This window comes from Corvus brachyrhynchos, unplaced genomic scaffold (assembly GCF_000691975.1).
Source record: "Corvus brachyrhynchos isolate BGI_N302 unplaced genomic scaffold, ASM69197v1 scaffold53, whole genome shotgun sequence".
Classification (NCBI taxonomy): Eukaryota; Metazoa; Chordata; class Aves; order Passeriformes; family Corvidae; genus Corvus; species Corvus brachyrhynchos.
In genome coordinates this window covers 1,977,969-1,993,406 of record NW_008237681.1, presented here as the reverse complement: position 1 = coordinate 1,993,406, position 15,438 = coordinate 1,977,969, and the positions used below count along the sequence as shown (strand labels likewise).

The following is a 15,438-nucleotide window of genomic DNA, read 5'->3' as shown; positions in this document are numbered from 1 at the left end:
CAGGATGTCGAAACAAAATGAGTAATTACCTCTTAATGGCAAATGAAACTTTTTCAGAGTACAATCCTTCTGGCACAGGTTCATACACATCCCCTACTATCTGAAAAATAAAAAGTCTACAATTTGTTGAAGAAAAAGACTCCATTATTTATTCGAAGATCCAATATGATAACTATTGCCCCTAGAAACAACCTGATGAGCATTACATCATCAGCTCTAACTTGCAAAACAACTTAGAACACATCTTCTAATGCAAAATGTCTCTTCCAGTCAGGTATCCACATTAGTGTACATACTTACTGTAGATTAAAGTGCTACAATATTGAACATTTACAAGCAATTTTTGCAATTACAATGGTAAGACAGCAATTCACACAATAATAAACACTTGTGCTCATTCACAAGACACACACATTAGAGCTGAGAGCAGTTTACATGTCAATAACTTAAACATGAATTCTCATTCATGATAACACATGCAGAAATAATTGGGAGGTTGATCTGGCAAATGTGAATACCTTAGTTGCCAAGGAGAGCATATTGGTGCTGTAAAATGCTGGGTTCAGAGTGGCCATCTGATAAAGGATGCATCCTGCAGCCCAGACATCAGCCTTCTCTCCATAAGGCTCACACTTTACAACTTCAGGACTACGTAGAAAGCAATGCAAGCCACAAGTGTTTTATTAATTCACCTAGAAGTAGGCTTATTTTCTAAAAAAAACCCCCACCCAATATTTAGTTATTCACTACAACATAATTTCAGAGCACACACAATTACATTCAAAAGGTTGCATTTGTTTCCTTTACCAGCCAAATTCTTTAAGGGGAAGTACAATTAATAGACTTTCAACTTCTACTGAACTTCTTCTCACAATGCTAGGGGTTTATATTTTGTTCACTTGTCCTTTCCACTCACATTGTCTTTGGACTTATGAATGAACTATAGCATTTAGAACTAGTTTACAATGATGGCATTTCAATAAAACAGACTAGAGAACAGATTAATATGGCACATCATCTTATAATTCAGGTATCAGAAAGATTTGAATACAACTCCTGGATTTAGAATGCTAATGGATATAGTTTTGCTATTAATGTAAGGAAAAAACCATGACTCATTGAATCGTTTTCATCCTCTTTAAACTCCTGTAATGCGTTCCTTGCAGGGATGCAACATGGACACTCAGCAGGCAGCCAAATGACAATACAAAAAATCATTGTAAAGATACACCTAAAGAAAACAGAAGAAGGCAGTAACTTCAGCTTTGACAGAGTACAAAACAGAATTTACTTCCTTTGTTCAATTTCCTCAGTGCTTTTCATGAACCTGGATGATTACAATTTACATTAGTAGGTGTATTCTGATGTTGGAGTTCAAGTCTTAGCAGTAAGTAAGGATCATATCACAGAATGTGTTTGGTTTATTTCATTCAGAGATATAAAAAAATACTTGACTTCTTTCATCTGTAAAATCAACTTGAAAACTGACTTGTTTACCTTTTTCTTTCACCTTAGAATTTGGAACCACTATATCTTCGTAATTATTGTACAGATATCTTTGGTAAAATGCCTTATTTTGGTGCTCAGACGTACTGTGTAAATTCAATTAATGATGCTAGAGGATATCCTGCTGCTATGTACAAAATGCAGATTTTTTAAATATATGGGATGAGGTCCCCAGACAAATGATAAATTAGGTGAACTTAACAGAATAGAAAGTCAGAACAGAGGTCACAGCGCAGGGAAGTGAGAGAGACTGACAGGTCACAATCTTCTGACAAAATTGATCAAACAAGATACAGATTCTTAGGTCAAACCCAACAAGCAATTTTCTTTGAATCTTGCTGTTGATGATACATAACCACAGAGTGGGTATTAAATACTGTTAGAACATAACAGCATTTCTGTAATCACACTGTGACACTAATTCTAGATGTCTTTGTGTAAATTTCCTTTTTGTGTATTAAAAGTGTGGATGCTAAAAGGCAGGAGCAGAGAAATTTTCCAGCTCCGTAGTTTGCGAAGTTTTTCCTTTCTCATGCTTTAGCTGAGAAACAGAGAAATCCAGCTTCTCACAGCTTCTCTGTGAGAGCTTTCATTCTCATGAGAACTGGATGGATAACAGTTTGTAAGAATGTAAACTATTTCAACACCTGCTATTGTTGTCAGAACACTAGAATTGTTTTCAGTCTTGTGACAATAATATTTGGAAATGCGAGTCTTACTGCTCAGCCTATCACCTTGAGAGGTGGTGAGTGAATAAGCCAATAATGTAATTCCTTTATTGTAAACTACACTATAAAAGAGGAGAAATTCATTAAATGAGGTCTTAACTCTGCTTTGGCCATATCTTTTAACCTGGACCTATGTTCTCCGGGGATAACAGCAACATAAAAGTGCCAGTTAGAGCAAACATTAGTATTGGAACTTACCATATAGATGGTGAGCTCAATAAGGCAAAGCCCCTATCTTAGCAAAGTTCTAAGCATGCTCCTATTCAGAAAAATAAATCTGACTTGAATTTTGGTCTTTCGTTCTAGTGATAATTTCAATGCATAGAGAGATCAAGTTTAAAAATATTATTTTTAAATTAATAAATTATATTAAAATACCAGAGATTATTCAAGCCAAATTTATGTAACTATGCAAAAAGCTACAGATCAGCCACAGAAAGAATAAGATGAATACAACTGAGAGAGAAAGAGAGGCAAGCATGACCTGGACTACAACATCTTGATTCCTGAACAGCAGAGAAAAACCTTGCTTGATGTCCAGAGCAAACAGCAGCCCATGAGCTGGTGACTTGGAAAAATCATACTGTGATTTGGAAATCAAAGAAAGAATACTGTGCTGACAGGGTTATAGTTTTAGCATAGTTTCACACAAATGCACAGTAGCTGAAAGTTAATGAAGTAATTTGTTCTGTTTATTCATGCTGAAAGATTTCTTGTTCTAAATGTGCATCTAATCCCTTTTTTCTAAATCAAAATGACTTGTAGCAGAAGTTGATCTTTTCTTCCAGAACAAATGTCTTGGTCAGAAATCTCTGACACTGAGCACATTAGGATGACCAATACCTTAAAAAAATACTGTCTCATGCTTAAGAAATACTTTAAATTACTGAAGTAATTTTATTTAATGTGACCATGAAAGTTTTACAGAGAATATAAAATCCCCTACTTCCATGATGCTATGCTTTTGTGGCTAATTAGTTCTGTAATTTAGATTTTTAAATAGGATTTTCAAATATTATTTATTTACTTTTAAGCCTTGTAGTAAAATCCCTCACCGTGTTCTACAGGCTTGCCTCACCATCTGCTAGTTAGAAATGTGGGTGGGGTACAGTACTTGTTGACTAGCAAAACAGTTCTGCAGTCAAGTTGCATGTTTTGGATCCACACTGGTGAGGGATGCCAAGCAGAGAAAGTACCCAGTTCTTGCTCCTGTACACTGCCACCCACAAACAGGAGGGTGGTGGGAGTACATATGGTTTGCCTAATTCAGATGACAAGTGTGTATAAACTGTCACTGTCTGGTCAAGACCAGAAAGAATGAGCGCAACCAGTCTTACTCACAAACACTGAAAATTTAAGGGTGTAGCATTAGTATGACTTTTTTTTTAATTTTCAAGGCAGTACTCGTCCTTTAACTTTTACCTTAAGATAGCTCAATTGGCTGAAACCAGACAGTGGTACTAATTAAATTTTTAGCAAACAAATCAGAAAACGCATTCAAGACAGAAAGGGGTAGATCCTAAGAGCTGATAAAGATTTTCATTTCCATTGCTCCAAGGGCCGAGCTTAGCGCCACTAAGCAGCAGTATTGATACTATTAGCCACAGCTGCTAGAAGTGGCAGCAGATACTTATACAGTCATTTAATTCTTGCAGCTAACATATTCAAGATAATAACTATCGTTTTCATCTAAGTTTGCAAATCACTGGTCATTTCCAACTTATACATTCAAGATGAAAAAGCTTACTCCAGCAGCATTATGTTAACTGTAAGAGAATCCTCCACTAAACAAATGTCCATAGCAAATGCAAGACTAAATTATTTAAAATGAAAGAATTATATCCACAGAATAACTGTCCAAATTCTCAGCATCCTTTAACAGACAATTTTATAATTGTTTCTTAGAAAGGTCACTCTTGCTCAACATATTAGCACTGCTTTTATTCTTAACAGAATCTTCCATGCCCACAGCCTTAAAATGAGCCATTGCTTAATCCAAATAGTTGTTTTTCCTTCTGAACTCCTTTTTACAAAATTAAGTAGCTATTTTAAATACAGAAGACAGTTTCCCATACTACCCCACATTTATAATTAGGATTTTTTTTAAAAAACAATAACCAATTCTTGTCAGTATAGTGCTACTTGTAAAACATCAAACACATTTAACCAAATCCGCTCTACATGGCTTTGGAGGTATCTTTGCAATCAAGCTTTCATTTATAATTTTGTTTACTGATGTGATTTTGTCACTGTTTTTCTTTAAGAACACTTTTAACAGAGATTCAAACAGCCTGTTTATCTGAGTCTGCTACATTTGCACTACCACATAGCTGTATAAAAGATGATTATCCTCACTAGATCAGCTCATGTTCACATTAGTTATTAGTGGATGGAAGGTCCAAAATTAAGAAAGAAGTCCTAAATTTGGAGGGGGAGGAAAAGAGGAGATGAAGGAATGACATTTTCAAAACAGCATTCATTTTCTAGAGCCTCTGAAGCTTCTAAAGCATGTTGTCAATACTATCAGGCTGACTTTACATGGGACACAACCAGTGAAGATTTCCCAAGCTACACAGAACTTCAATAAGCCACTAATGAGTTATCTTGGTACAGTGTTCACTGCTGCTTCCAACAGGTGTAAGAACATGCAGTATATGGCGTCCTTCAGTAGGAGAAGCATTTTCAAATAAGACTTGGTTTCAACTAGATAGTTAGGAATTAATGAAAACAGCAGTGATTCTTCGAGACTGACTCCCAGAAAAAGTGACAGTTATAATGAAAGGCTAAATAAAGAAGCATCGACCATTGACAAAGATTTTAACAATGACAGTTACTGCTTTTAGTCTTTAACATACCTTCAATTAATTATTTAAAGTTTGATGGAGATTCCAGCAGTAGGTATCAGCTATACAAACACTCATGCCTAGAAACCATACTGATTTCAAGAAGCAATGCAACCTGAAAATAGCTGGAAACTAGCAAAGTATCCAACATGCTTATCCCATTTGTCCTTACCTATGGATATTGATTTTTTTCCCACTGCTGGAGACAGAACAGTAGGAGAGATAGTAGACAAGCTTGCCATACATTGATCAACGGGATTTTTTTGTTTCCTTTGGTCCCAAATGCTAAAAGAGTCTCTGCAGTTTCTATTAACTTCAGGTATATAGATATATTTATTAAAATACCTATAAAATAATACTCACTTGCAATGGATAGCCTTACTACTTGCTGGCAGGACTTGTCAAAGCAAAGCAGAGAATGGGATTATCTCAATCTTTGTACCTATGACTGCCATAATTCACTATAAAAATGAGACTGCTGTTCCCTGGCCCAGATAAACAGGGATTTACGCAGTAGTGTCTTGAAAAATCTTCAGAGGTAAAGACTACACAACCTCTCACTTCCATATTTGACTGTTACAATGATGAAAAAAAATCTACATAACTCAAGCTAGAATCTCTTCTATTTCAGTTCATCTCTATTTTCTCAGAAATGTGCCAAGACAATGAATTTCAGTGCAAAGAATGAGAAAATGCTTGTATTTGGACACCATTTCTAGGTTTCTACGAACCCATCTTCATTTTACTAAACTACTGCAGGATAATTTGTGTGTTTTAAGACCAGTGTGAAAAAAACCCTACTTTTACTCTATAATCAATTATCCAAGTCACAGAAAGAGGGGGAAATAATACAAGGAAAAAAAAAAACAAACCAAAACAAAACAAAGAAGCACCAGTATCGTCCTAAAATAAAAAATAGAAAAGCAGTTGCTGCACATCAGAATTCTTCTCTGGATAGTTTGCTGCAAGCTACAGATACACATTCATTATCGTAGCTTCATAATTATCACTAAACCCAATGGAAGAAGAAACGGGAGCCACAAAACTGACAGTTTGAATAAAGAGGTCCTGTGAATATTGCTGAAAGCTATTTGCATTTCTCACCCACATAAAGAATTCAACACAAGCCTTTTGGGGATATTCTGTCTATCCCTTGAGTGATGAAGCAGGAACAGGATTTTCAATCACTAGTTAAAATTTTACCTTCACAGTTTTCTATTTTGAAATGGAAAAAGTATGGCCAAGTAAGTCTATAATAATTTATTATGTTGTCGTCTAACTTGCTACCATTTTTCTCCTTACAAATTATGTTAAATATTTTTTGGGGAAAAAAATATACATTTCTTATTCAAAAAAGACATCTTTTCAGACATCCTCAACTTCCACTGGCACTTAGAGAAAAATTCATCACTTATTTATCAGTTCCACCAAGTTTTAAAATGTCCAAGGGTAGGGAAGAAATTTACTACCTTCAGATGGCAATTTTACAGTGTGATAAATCCTCATGCCACCAGGTGGGGAATGTAATTTTAAAATGGGTGAAGTCAGCTAAGAGAGGCCACTTTCATGTGTCTAATTGCTCTCTCATCAGTGTAATCTCAACAGTTTCATTTTCTAGTCCAAGCATTGCCTGTCTCTGCCAAGAATGCTCTTCTATATTCATATAATTTAGTCTACGGATAGACAAAACCAATGCAGTCAGTGACAGGCCACTAATAACTGTAGGATACATCAGACTGTAAAATGCCTGCCTTATGTTTTTACTAGTATCTTCTAAAAAAACCCCCTGGTTTGATGTGGAAGGACACTTTTCACTGCATATAGTAGTAAATTTGTGTAGTCTGTCTCAATCTCAAATGTTAATGAGCACTGAGAAATGTATAAAAACAAGACCACAGTAATAAACCAGTGTAAATTTCAGCTATGCTGCTGTTGATCAAGCATTTAGAGACCTCACTAACTTATTGCTTTCTTTCAACATGATCCAATACCTCTCTGTTTGAAATAGTCGAGATGTTTTATAATTTACCTTCTTGGGTTTTTCATTTTACACTTTTGAAAATAAAGATATGGACTTCCAGTTAACATTCAGCAATGGATTTGTATTTCTTTGAATTTACAAACCTTCAAGCTTTTATGCGTGCCAACTTTTTACACTATTGCTTAGTGATGCCTAACATATCAACTTTAAAAAATAACTTATGGCCTCTAGCATTGTAATAAGACATTGTTCTAGAACACATGAAAAACTGCTACCAACTCACTTCTAATTCACCCTTGTCACATATGAATATAAATCAAATTACATTTTTAAAAGGTTTATTCTATTGTTCTTTATTGCTATTGCTTTGTTAAACAAAACAAAGAAACCAATACCTTCTTCATACCTAAATCATTAAATACCCAATGCAAAAGCATGTTCAGAGCACAAGGTCCTCTTCCCAATTCCTAAGTGCAAAGAAGGACTTGTAACTACTTTTTTCCCCCATCAAAAACCTGGAGCACATATGAAACTGTGAAGACCACAACAGCCTCACATGAGATAAGTTGTTTAGGCTATGTATTCAAAAGAGATTGAAAGTCAAGACGGTGTCTTACTTCTGCTGTTCCCAGTCACTCTTTTCCACCAGGGTCTGCTCTCCTGTGCCAGCACAAGTACTTCTACAGATGCATTACACATCAGAGCAAAGACCTAAAATATTTTTAAGCCAGCTCAGTTCTCTAATCTAGCTCATCATTATATTTACACAAATGCTCATGTTTGCCCTTGAGTATGGCTGGCTTTGGTTGGGTGGTTTTTGTCACAACTGGAATTTTTTGCCTTGAATCATTTCATTGACACAGTTTATATCACAGCCTCAAAAACAACTGGTACTGGCAGAAGTTTGGGAGGCTTTTTCTGTGGAAGAGAGACACCAAATAAGCCAAGAAGTCAGCTCTAGAAATATAAAATCAGCTTTCACTGAAACACAACTTTCAGTTTTAGCCTTAGCTCACATGCTCAACTGAAACACTCTTCTACCTTTCCTGAGAAAAACTAAGTCAATCAAAATGCAACTATACAAGAAAATGCATTAAAAACTTCAGCATATCTCTTACCAGTTCCTCTTTCTGAGCATAAAAAGCTGCTGAAAGGAGCAGAAGAATATTATTGTGAGGACTTGTTTTCATACTCAGAAGATCAGCGAGTTATAGTCAACTACTACATGTTCTCCCATCTTTGAACTCTATACTTTTTCTGCAAGAGTGAACATCTCAGGCAGACAGACCTGGTTTTTGTAGCAACTTTATACTTCCACTGCTTTCACACATACGAACCTTTAGTGCTAGAGAAAACAAATGCTAAATCTCAGCCCTTTCTGAATTTCATAGAGCACTGAAGTTCATTTCACAAGTATCTTCTTAAAAACTATCTTGAAAACTGAAGGATATATTTCATGGATGTTCACTGACTATGCTTCCCAAGGGACATCCATATCTAAATGTTCCCATGTTTGAAAACACGGGAAACAACATCCTCCAAGAATTCCCAGGTATGGAAATTGCGTACTTGCTAGGATACCACTTGCTAGGACACATTGGCTTAAGTATCATTGGCAGATAGAACAAAAAAAGAATTCTCATAATGTAAAACGTCATATGTACTTGAAAGCACGGGAGAGATCAAGATGGCAATTTCCTGCATATGTGGTTATGCCAGAAACAGTGTTGCTAATCCAATCTATGCTTAACTTGGCAATGTGGAACAACAAATTAAACAAAAAAAAAAAGCCAAGACAAAACAAGCAAACAAATAAACCCACAAAAAAACCCCAAACAAACAAACAAAAAAAACAAACAAAAAAAACCCCACAAAACCAAACCAAAATCCAAACATGACAGAATCTGTCTTACGCTATCTAAACTGAACTAAATTCTCAATGTATGAACATTCTCATTGATTTTTACATATGTGTGGGTGTGCATGTCTTTGCATGTCTCAGTATGTATGTACACACACACACATATATATATATATGTGTATACATATATACACAGTACTACCGCTCAAAGATGCATTTTGGATCTCTAGAATTTTCTAGCCAGAATGTTTCATTTCAGAAACAAAGCAATTTGGGAGTGCTTACAGGGTACAGTACTATTGAGTTACTTTGCCTATAAAAATTGGGAGAACTTTCAACATAATGCAAGGGCCCAGGTATCAACATTAGGTATCTACTACAAGTAGACCACAAATATTAGAGTTTTGTGGGCTCTGATGTGCATTTACCCCCAAGTGAAGCATTTCTATACACTTTCTTAAAAGTTATACATTGTGCTGGTTTGGGCTGGTGTAGATTTAACTTTCTTCAGGGGCTGTGTTTTGGATTTGTGCTGAACACAGTGATGGTAAATATAGATGTGTGTTTGTTATTGCTGAGCAAGGCTTACAGAGAGCCAAGGACTCTTCTACTTCTCATATGGCCACACTGGTGAGGAAATGGGGAGTGCATGGGAGGTTGGAAAGAGACACAGCTGGGACAGGTGACCCAAACCCACCTAAGGCGTATTCCAGAGTACATGACATCATGCTTAGTTTATACAGAAGGAGGAAAGGGGGGATGTTTGGAATGATGAGGTCTGTCTGCCCAAGTAAAAGTTACATGTGATGGGGCCCTGTACTCCTGGGAATGGTTGAACACCTTCTTGCCCATGGGAAGCAGTGAATTTATTCATTGCTTTGCTTTGCTTGCCTGCATGGCTTTTGCTTTCCCTATTAAACTATCTTTATCTCAACCCATGAGTTTTTTAGCTTTCACCCTTCCAATTCTCTCCCCAGTCCCACTGGTGGCTGCTTGGGGCTTGCTTAATGGCTGGGGTTAAACCATGACACAGATCTGTTTGCAATGGCTTTTCCCCTCATCAGGATAGGGTGTATAGGCATATTGGGAAAATATCCCATAAAGATACAATTCAGTCTGAATTTGATCTTCTCACCCACATGCCATATCTGTTGATCTGGGGAAAAAACTTGCTGGGAGCCAGTGTATAAAACTACTATTGTTTCTAGGTCTTCCTTAAAAAAAAAAAAAAAAAAAGTTTCAAGGACAATTTAAAAAAGCTTGCAGGCTCTATTAGAAAAGGTGATCTTTATAGAAAGCTGATTCTTTCTTCAGTTGTCTTACTATTACTGAAGAAAGTCATGAAGTATCACCTTTCACACTGTAATAAAAATACAGTTATCTAATTAAATTCAAAATTTGCACAGATGTTTCAACTTCTTTATGCTTCTGAATTTTCAATATTATTATACGCATCTTTGAGTAAGTTATAAGGACAAATCAAAGTATCATTAATTTGTAATTTAGTGTTCCAGTACTAGATACAGAACTTCTGGTATGCTTAAAACAGAAAAACACATTAAAGTTCTAATTTACATCTATTATTCCTTCAGATGCATCATGGAACAAAGTCTAAAACAACAAGAGGAAGTATAAGCCGCATTCTGAAACTTACAAAATAAAATTTCCCTTCAATGTGATTTGTTATTTATATTATCAAAACCAGGCAACACTGCACGGTCCACACATGTGATGTTATACATTTACACAAAAGTATCTAGCAAATTGTCAAGCTGTCAGTTTTAAAAGAAATGCTGTAGACAAACTGTACCCTTAAGTTGTGGCAAAGTGCTATCCATACACATAAAAACCTGAAACGCTCATATTCTAAAAAGGTACTCCTAATATGCATCTGACAGATTCTTCTAAGAAGAGTTTCTTTCCAACTAGAGGTGTTTTTCAGTGAATTAATATTCCAATTTCCTGTAAAATATTGAAGGAACTGTGTGAAGTCTGTAAATATATAAACAGCTCAAGAATTTTTTTTCTTTTATCTATGAAACAGAAATCTGAATACTTAAAAAATGGTAAAATATTTTGCTCACTGAGATATATGCCTTCTCGAATGAACTTCATTCACTGCCTTTATCCAGCTTAAAAGCTGGATAAGCAAGCTTATCAAGAAATTGCATGAATATTTACATTTTAGAGGGAGACATGGAAAAGTAAGTATTTGCAAAAAGACGACACAAGCAGTAGCAAATCCAATTTTACAACAACTCTAAAATAAACCTAGATTTTTGATTCCTGATTTCATGGAAGGTGTCAATTTCACCTTACTTTAAACTCCTCTAAGAGATTTATGCTAAGATCCCTCTGTAGCAAATGAAGAGAGATAGACACATCAGGTGGTTGATTCATCTCCTCCTAACATAACTGTTTAAGGTAGATGGGATGAAACTCATTATTGGAATGCCTATTTTTTTTCCATTACTTTCAGTAATGATCTAGCTGCTTGACTTCGATAAGATGCCCAGCTTTTAAATTGCTACATATAAGTAAGATGAATCCCAGCCACACAGAGACTTTTTTCTGACAGTAACTGCTGTCTCACAGTAAGGTATGAATTAGATGACTTTGCAAGTATTTGGATTTGCTGGAAACTAATATACAAGATAATTAACCAATAACAACTTTTCTGTCTAGCAATCACATTCAGTCTGGATTAAATGGAAAAACAAAAACAACCAGAAAGAAAGCAAACAGATGAAAATTTTACCTGAATAAGATGGTGACTTCATTTTCTTCTTTTGCACAGAACTTAAAATTCTCAGATCTAAATAAAGTCTGTTGACACAGATGCCCCCAACAATCATCATGAAAGTCAGTAGATGAAATAAGCACATAGGCTCATAACATAATAATCTAGACATATTTTATTGTACTTTTTAATATTAAAATGTATTACTTCCTAGCTCACTTAAAAACATCGTCTGAAAAAGTAAGACTACATGGGAAACTGAGCAAAGACTAAAGAGAAGGAAGGAAGGGAGTTGAGACATCACCTCATTCTGTTCAGCTCGCTACCAAACCACAGCAATGGGCACCCTTGAGAAACAGACCAGAAGCAAAATAGGACAAGACACCTAAATTGAACTGTCACATGATCCTGCGATGAGAAAAACATTTAATTCCACAGTTTTCTCCTCCAAATTCTTTCTAAAAATCCTTCTGGAATAAGCTAAAGCTTTTATCAACTCTTCTTGAGACAGGAGGTAGAAAGAGAACTAACATACATGTTAAATTGTAAATAACAATCAACAAAACCTACCCACAAATTACATTTACATAGTCCTTCATCTCCCAGTTTCACAATTTGGCACCTTGCGCTCCATAAAAATACAATAAAAATAAAAATGTCTGCAAGCGGGATCACATAGTTATTAACATTGTACTACCTTTCTAGTCATAAAATCATTTACCCCTGCTTGTATAGATTAAATTGTGGAGAACCTAGATAGATACCGGGCAGTAACCCAGGAAAAGAGCTTTCTTCAGCAGAACAGATAGCAAATGCAGATATATGGGTCTGTCTGAAATCACAGGGTACTTAAATTCAAACTCCTTCAATTGGAAGAGATGGAGCAAACCAAGCAAAGACTAAGTCAGTTTGAACAATCCTTGATAGAGCTTTGAAATCTGGCTTCTGTGAAAAAGCAAGCAACTGAACAAAGGCCACACCAGAAACTAAATCCCAAGACCCAAATGAAAAGAGCAAACAGCTTTAACTGACCATCAAAGAAATGGTAAAACAACAAGCAAGCTATTTAGGAAACATCCAAGACAGCAAGGTGACGCATAACTGCACAAGAAATTCAAACAGCACACTATATACTGAGCAGTAAAGCAGAACAAGAAATAGTAAGATTTGAAATAGTAAGGATTTGCCAAGATACTAATGCAGCTAACATCTAGAATATAGAAGAGAATGGGAAAGGCAGAAATAAACCCATCAGAGGTATTCCAAGTCCTGCAGTTCAGATGTCATAAGAACATAGTTTATCTAAATGTAGCTCATTTAACATTACTTAAAATAAAAATGAAAGAAGAATTCTAGCAAACAAATGCCAGTAACATTGGACTAAAAGACATTTACAAGCTATCAATTAGTTTGATTAAATGACTAATCTTATTCTAACAAAAAGTATTAATTCATTATCATTATTATCTCCTCTGAAGAAATAATAACATAATAATTATTATAAATTACAATAATTGTTGTACAATTTATGTAAGTCCTACAGAAATAACTATTTCCAAGAAGTACATTGTTGATTTATAATGTATTATGGCAGTACTTTTTTTCCCCTCGAGATAGCAGTCTAAAGTCACCATGCAGTCTATAAAATTATTACATGGTATACCCCACCCCTCAGCATTAAAGTAACTCTTTAGAAAGTGGATCAGGACCACTCACTTGATAGAAAAGAAGTACAGAAAACTGTTTTCACACTCCCTTTCATGTAAACAATCTGTGCTATGGCTTTAAGCTACTTACAAGCTGTTGTGAGTACAACAACTTTCCTCTACTCAGGATAGGAAAAATACATCTGTATGGACTAGTCCATGTTACTTCCGAAGTGGCCTGCTTTCTTTTAGTCCAAGATTTTTTTCATTCTCTCCTGTCTAGTATCAAGTTACCTCTTACGGTGGGACTTCTATAATTGCCACTGGAACATTTTTCCAGAGATAAATACAGGTATCTTCATGCTTTCTTACTTTGTTTCACATAATTTCCAGTTTTACTCCCAAGTATAATGCTGTGTCACAATGGACATGGTATTGAGTACATTCAAATGTCAGGTGACAGTAAACTAGACAAACTTCTTACTTAACAAAAACTATATAAAATTAAATCATTTGACCATCTTTTTGTAAGGCAGTCTCTGTCAAGTACTTATCATGTTCTTCCTTGAGGTTCATCCAGGTGTCTTTTCAGCCATGGGGTGCCCATAATGAAACAATGTTCTACACAGAGTTGTGCTGCGGGTTACACATGGGGACAGTACTGCCTGCATGCTCAACCTATATTGTCCCTGTGGATTCCACCTCCAATTGCACTGGACTTTTTGCTGACACACATTATTATAAACCTATGTCTACACCACAAACAAACTTACACAGGTGTATTTCCTTGCTATCTTTCATTCTCAGAGTGAACACCTGCATTAATCAACTTTCAGAAGATCCTCTGGTAAAAATATCAGCATTAATCTACTGAAAGGATTATTTAACTTTTGTTACCTTTCTATTCAAATCAGTAAAGCCCCTCTAGGAGTCATCTGTTCCATGAACGGCAGAACTAGCACAAGACCAGTTTTCCACTAGTTTTTTGTTCTCCCTCATCATTCCACAGTACCTTCAGTTTCATATTCTCTTGGTTATCTAAACACAACAAACTACTGTCACATGACAGAATGTACTGCAGCTATTTGGAAGGGAACATTTCAGCTGAGTTTAAAAACTTTTCTCACCAAGATTGAATTGTTTCACTGCTTGCTATCCATCACCAAATTTTTACAAACATTGAAAGAACCTAAACTCTCAAACTTTGTTGAAATTGGTAAAATGTTTCAGATACTATTTTTGGAGGAAGAAAGCGCTGCTGGAAAATCTGGTAATCAGTTTGACCATATAGCATCATAAAGGCTAAAGTATGTATGAAAATACAACACACTCCCTCATCTTAAATTAACCTTTCCCAACACAAAAATGCTTTAAATAAGTGAAAATATTATGTCACCACAATAAGCAATGCAGCTACTGCAGGTCTCTACATGAAATAATACCAGAATATTGATTTATGTAGTGCTCTCACGAGATATGGTTATAAACAGAAGCAGTGATCAGTACTAAAAAAGAAATTTGGTTAACAGAACACAGTATACAGAGTATGTAGTCCATAAACAGAAAGATCAAGGGATATTTTCTCCTCCACAGCGGAGAAGATGAGCGACACAAGTAAAATAGTACCTTCAATTACCACTCAAATGGGAGTTTCCTCAAAACATAACAACAAGAAAACTCCTCAACTTTAGCACAAAAAGCTAAATTAATAACATTATTCTGTGCATCAGTTTTCTAACATTTGAAAACAATTTTATTTCAGAAAGATCAAGTTAGCTCGCCAACTAATGTGGAACTTTCTTGCCCGCTTCTTAATGACACCTGAGGGATCTACTCACAGTTTCTCAACAGCTTTTCCAGATCAGTCAAGTTCTCAAGGAATTATGATGGGATTCTCTATTCCACCCAATCTCAAAATTTACTTCATTTCCCAGAGTTTATCTAAATTGTCTCTATACATATACAGTTATATACATCTCTTGATCTGCTGTCAATATATCCCTCTTCTTAAATTACAGTCCTCCTTTTGAAACAAAGAAATGGAAGGTACAAATGAAAGGAAACATCATTCTCTATAAACATGGACAATTGCTCTGTCTGGGAAGGCCTTCAAGACAGCATGATAATAAAGAC

At 35.5% G+C, this 15,438-nt stretch overlaps 1 protein-coding gene across 1 annotated transcript in view; it reads right to left on the bottom strand.

Annotated features, from left to right (window-relative positions):
* NEK10 (NIMA related kinase 10) overlaps positions 1-15,438 on the bottom strand; it is a 99,867-nt gene that overhangs the window by 48,158 nt on the left and 36,271 nt on the right. Inside the window, 2 exon segments of the mRNA XM_017732066.1 lie at positions 30-100; positions 519-649. Coding sequence (XP_017587555.1) covers positions 30-100; positions 519-649 — 202 coding nt within the window.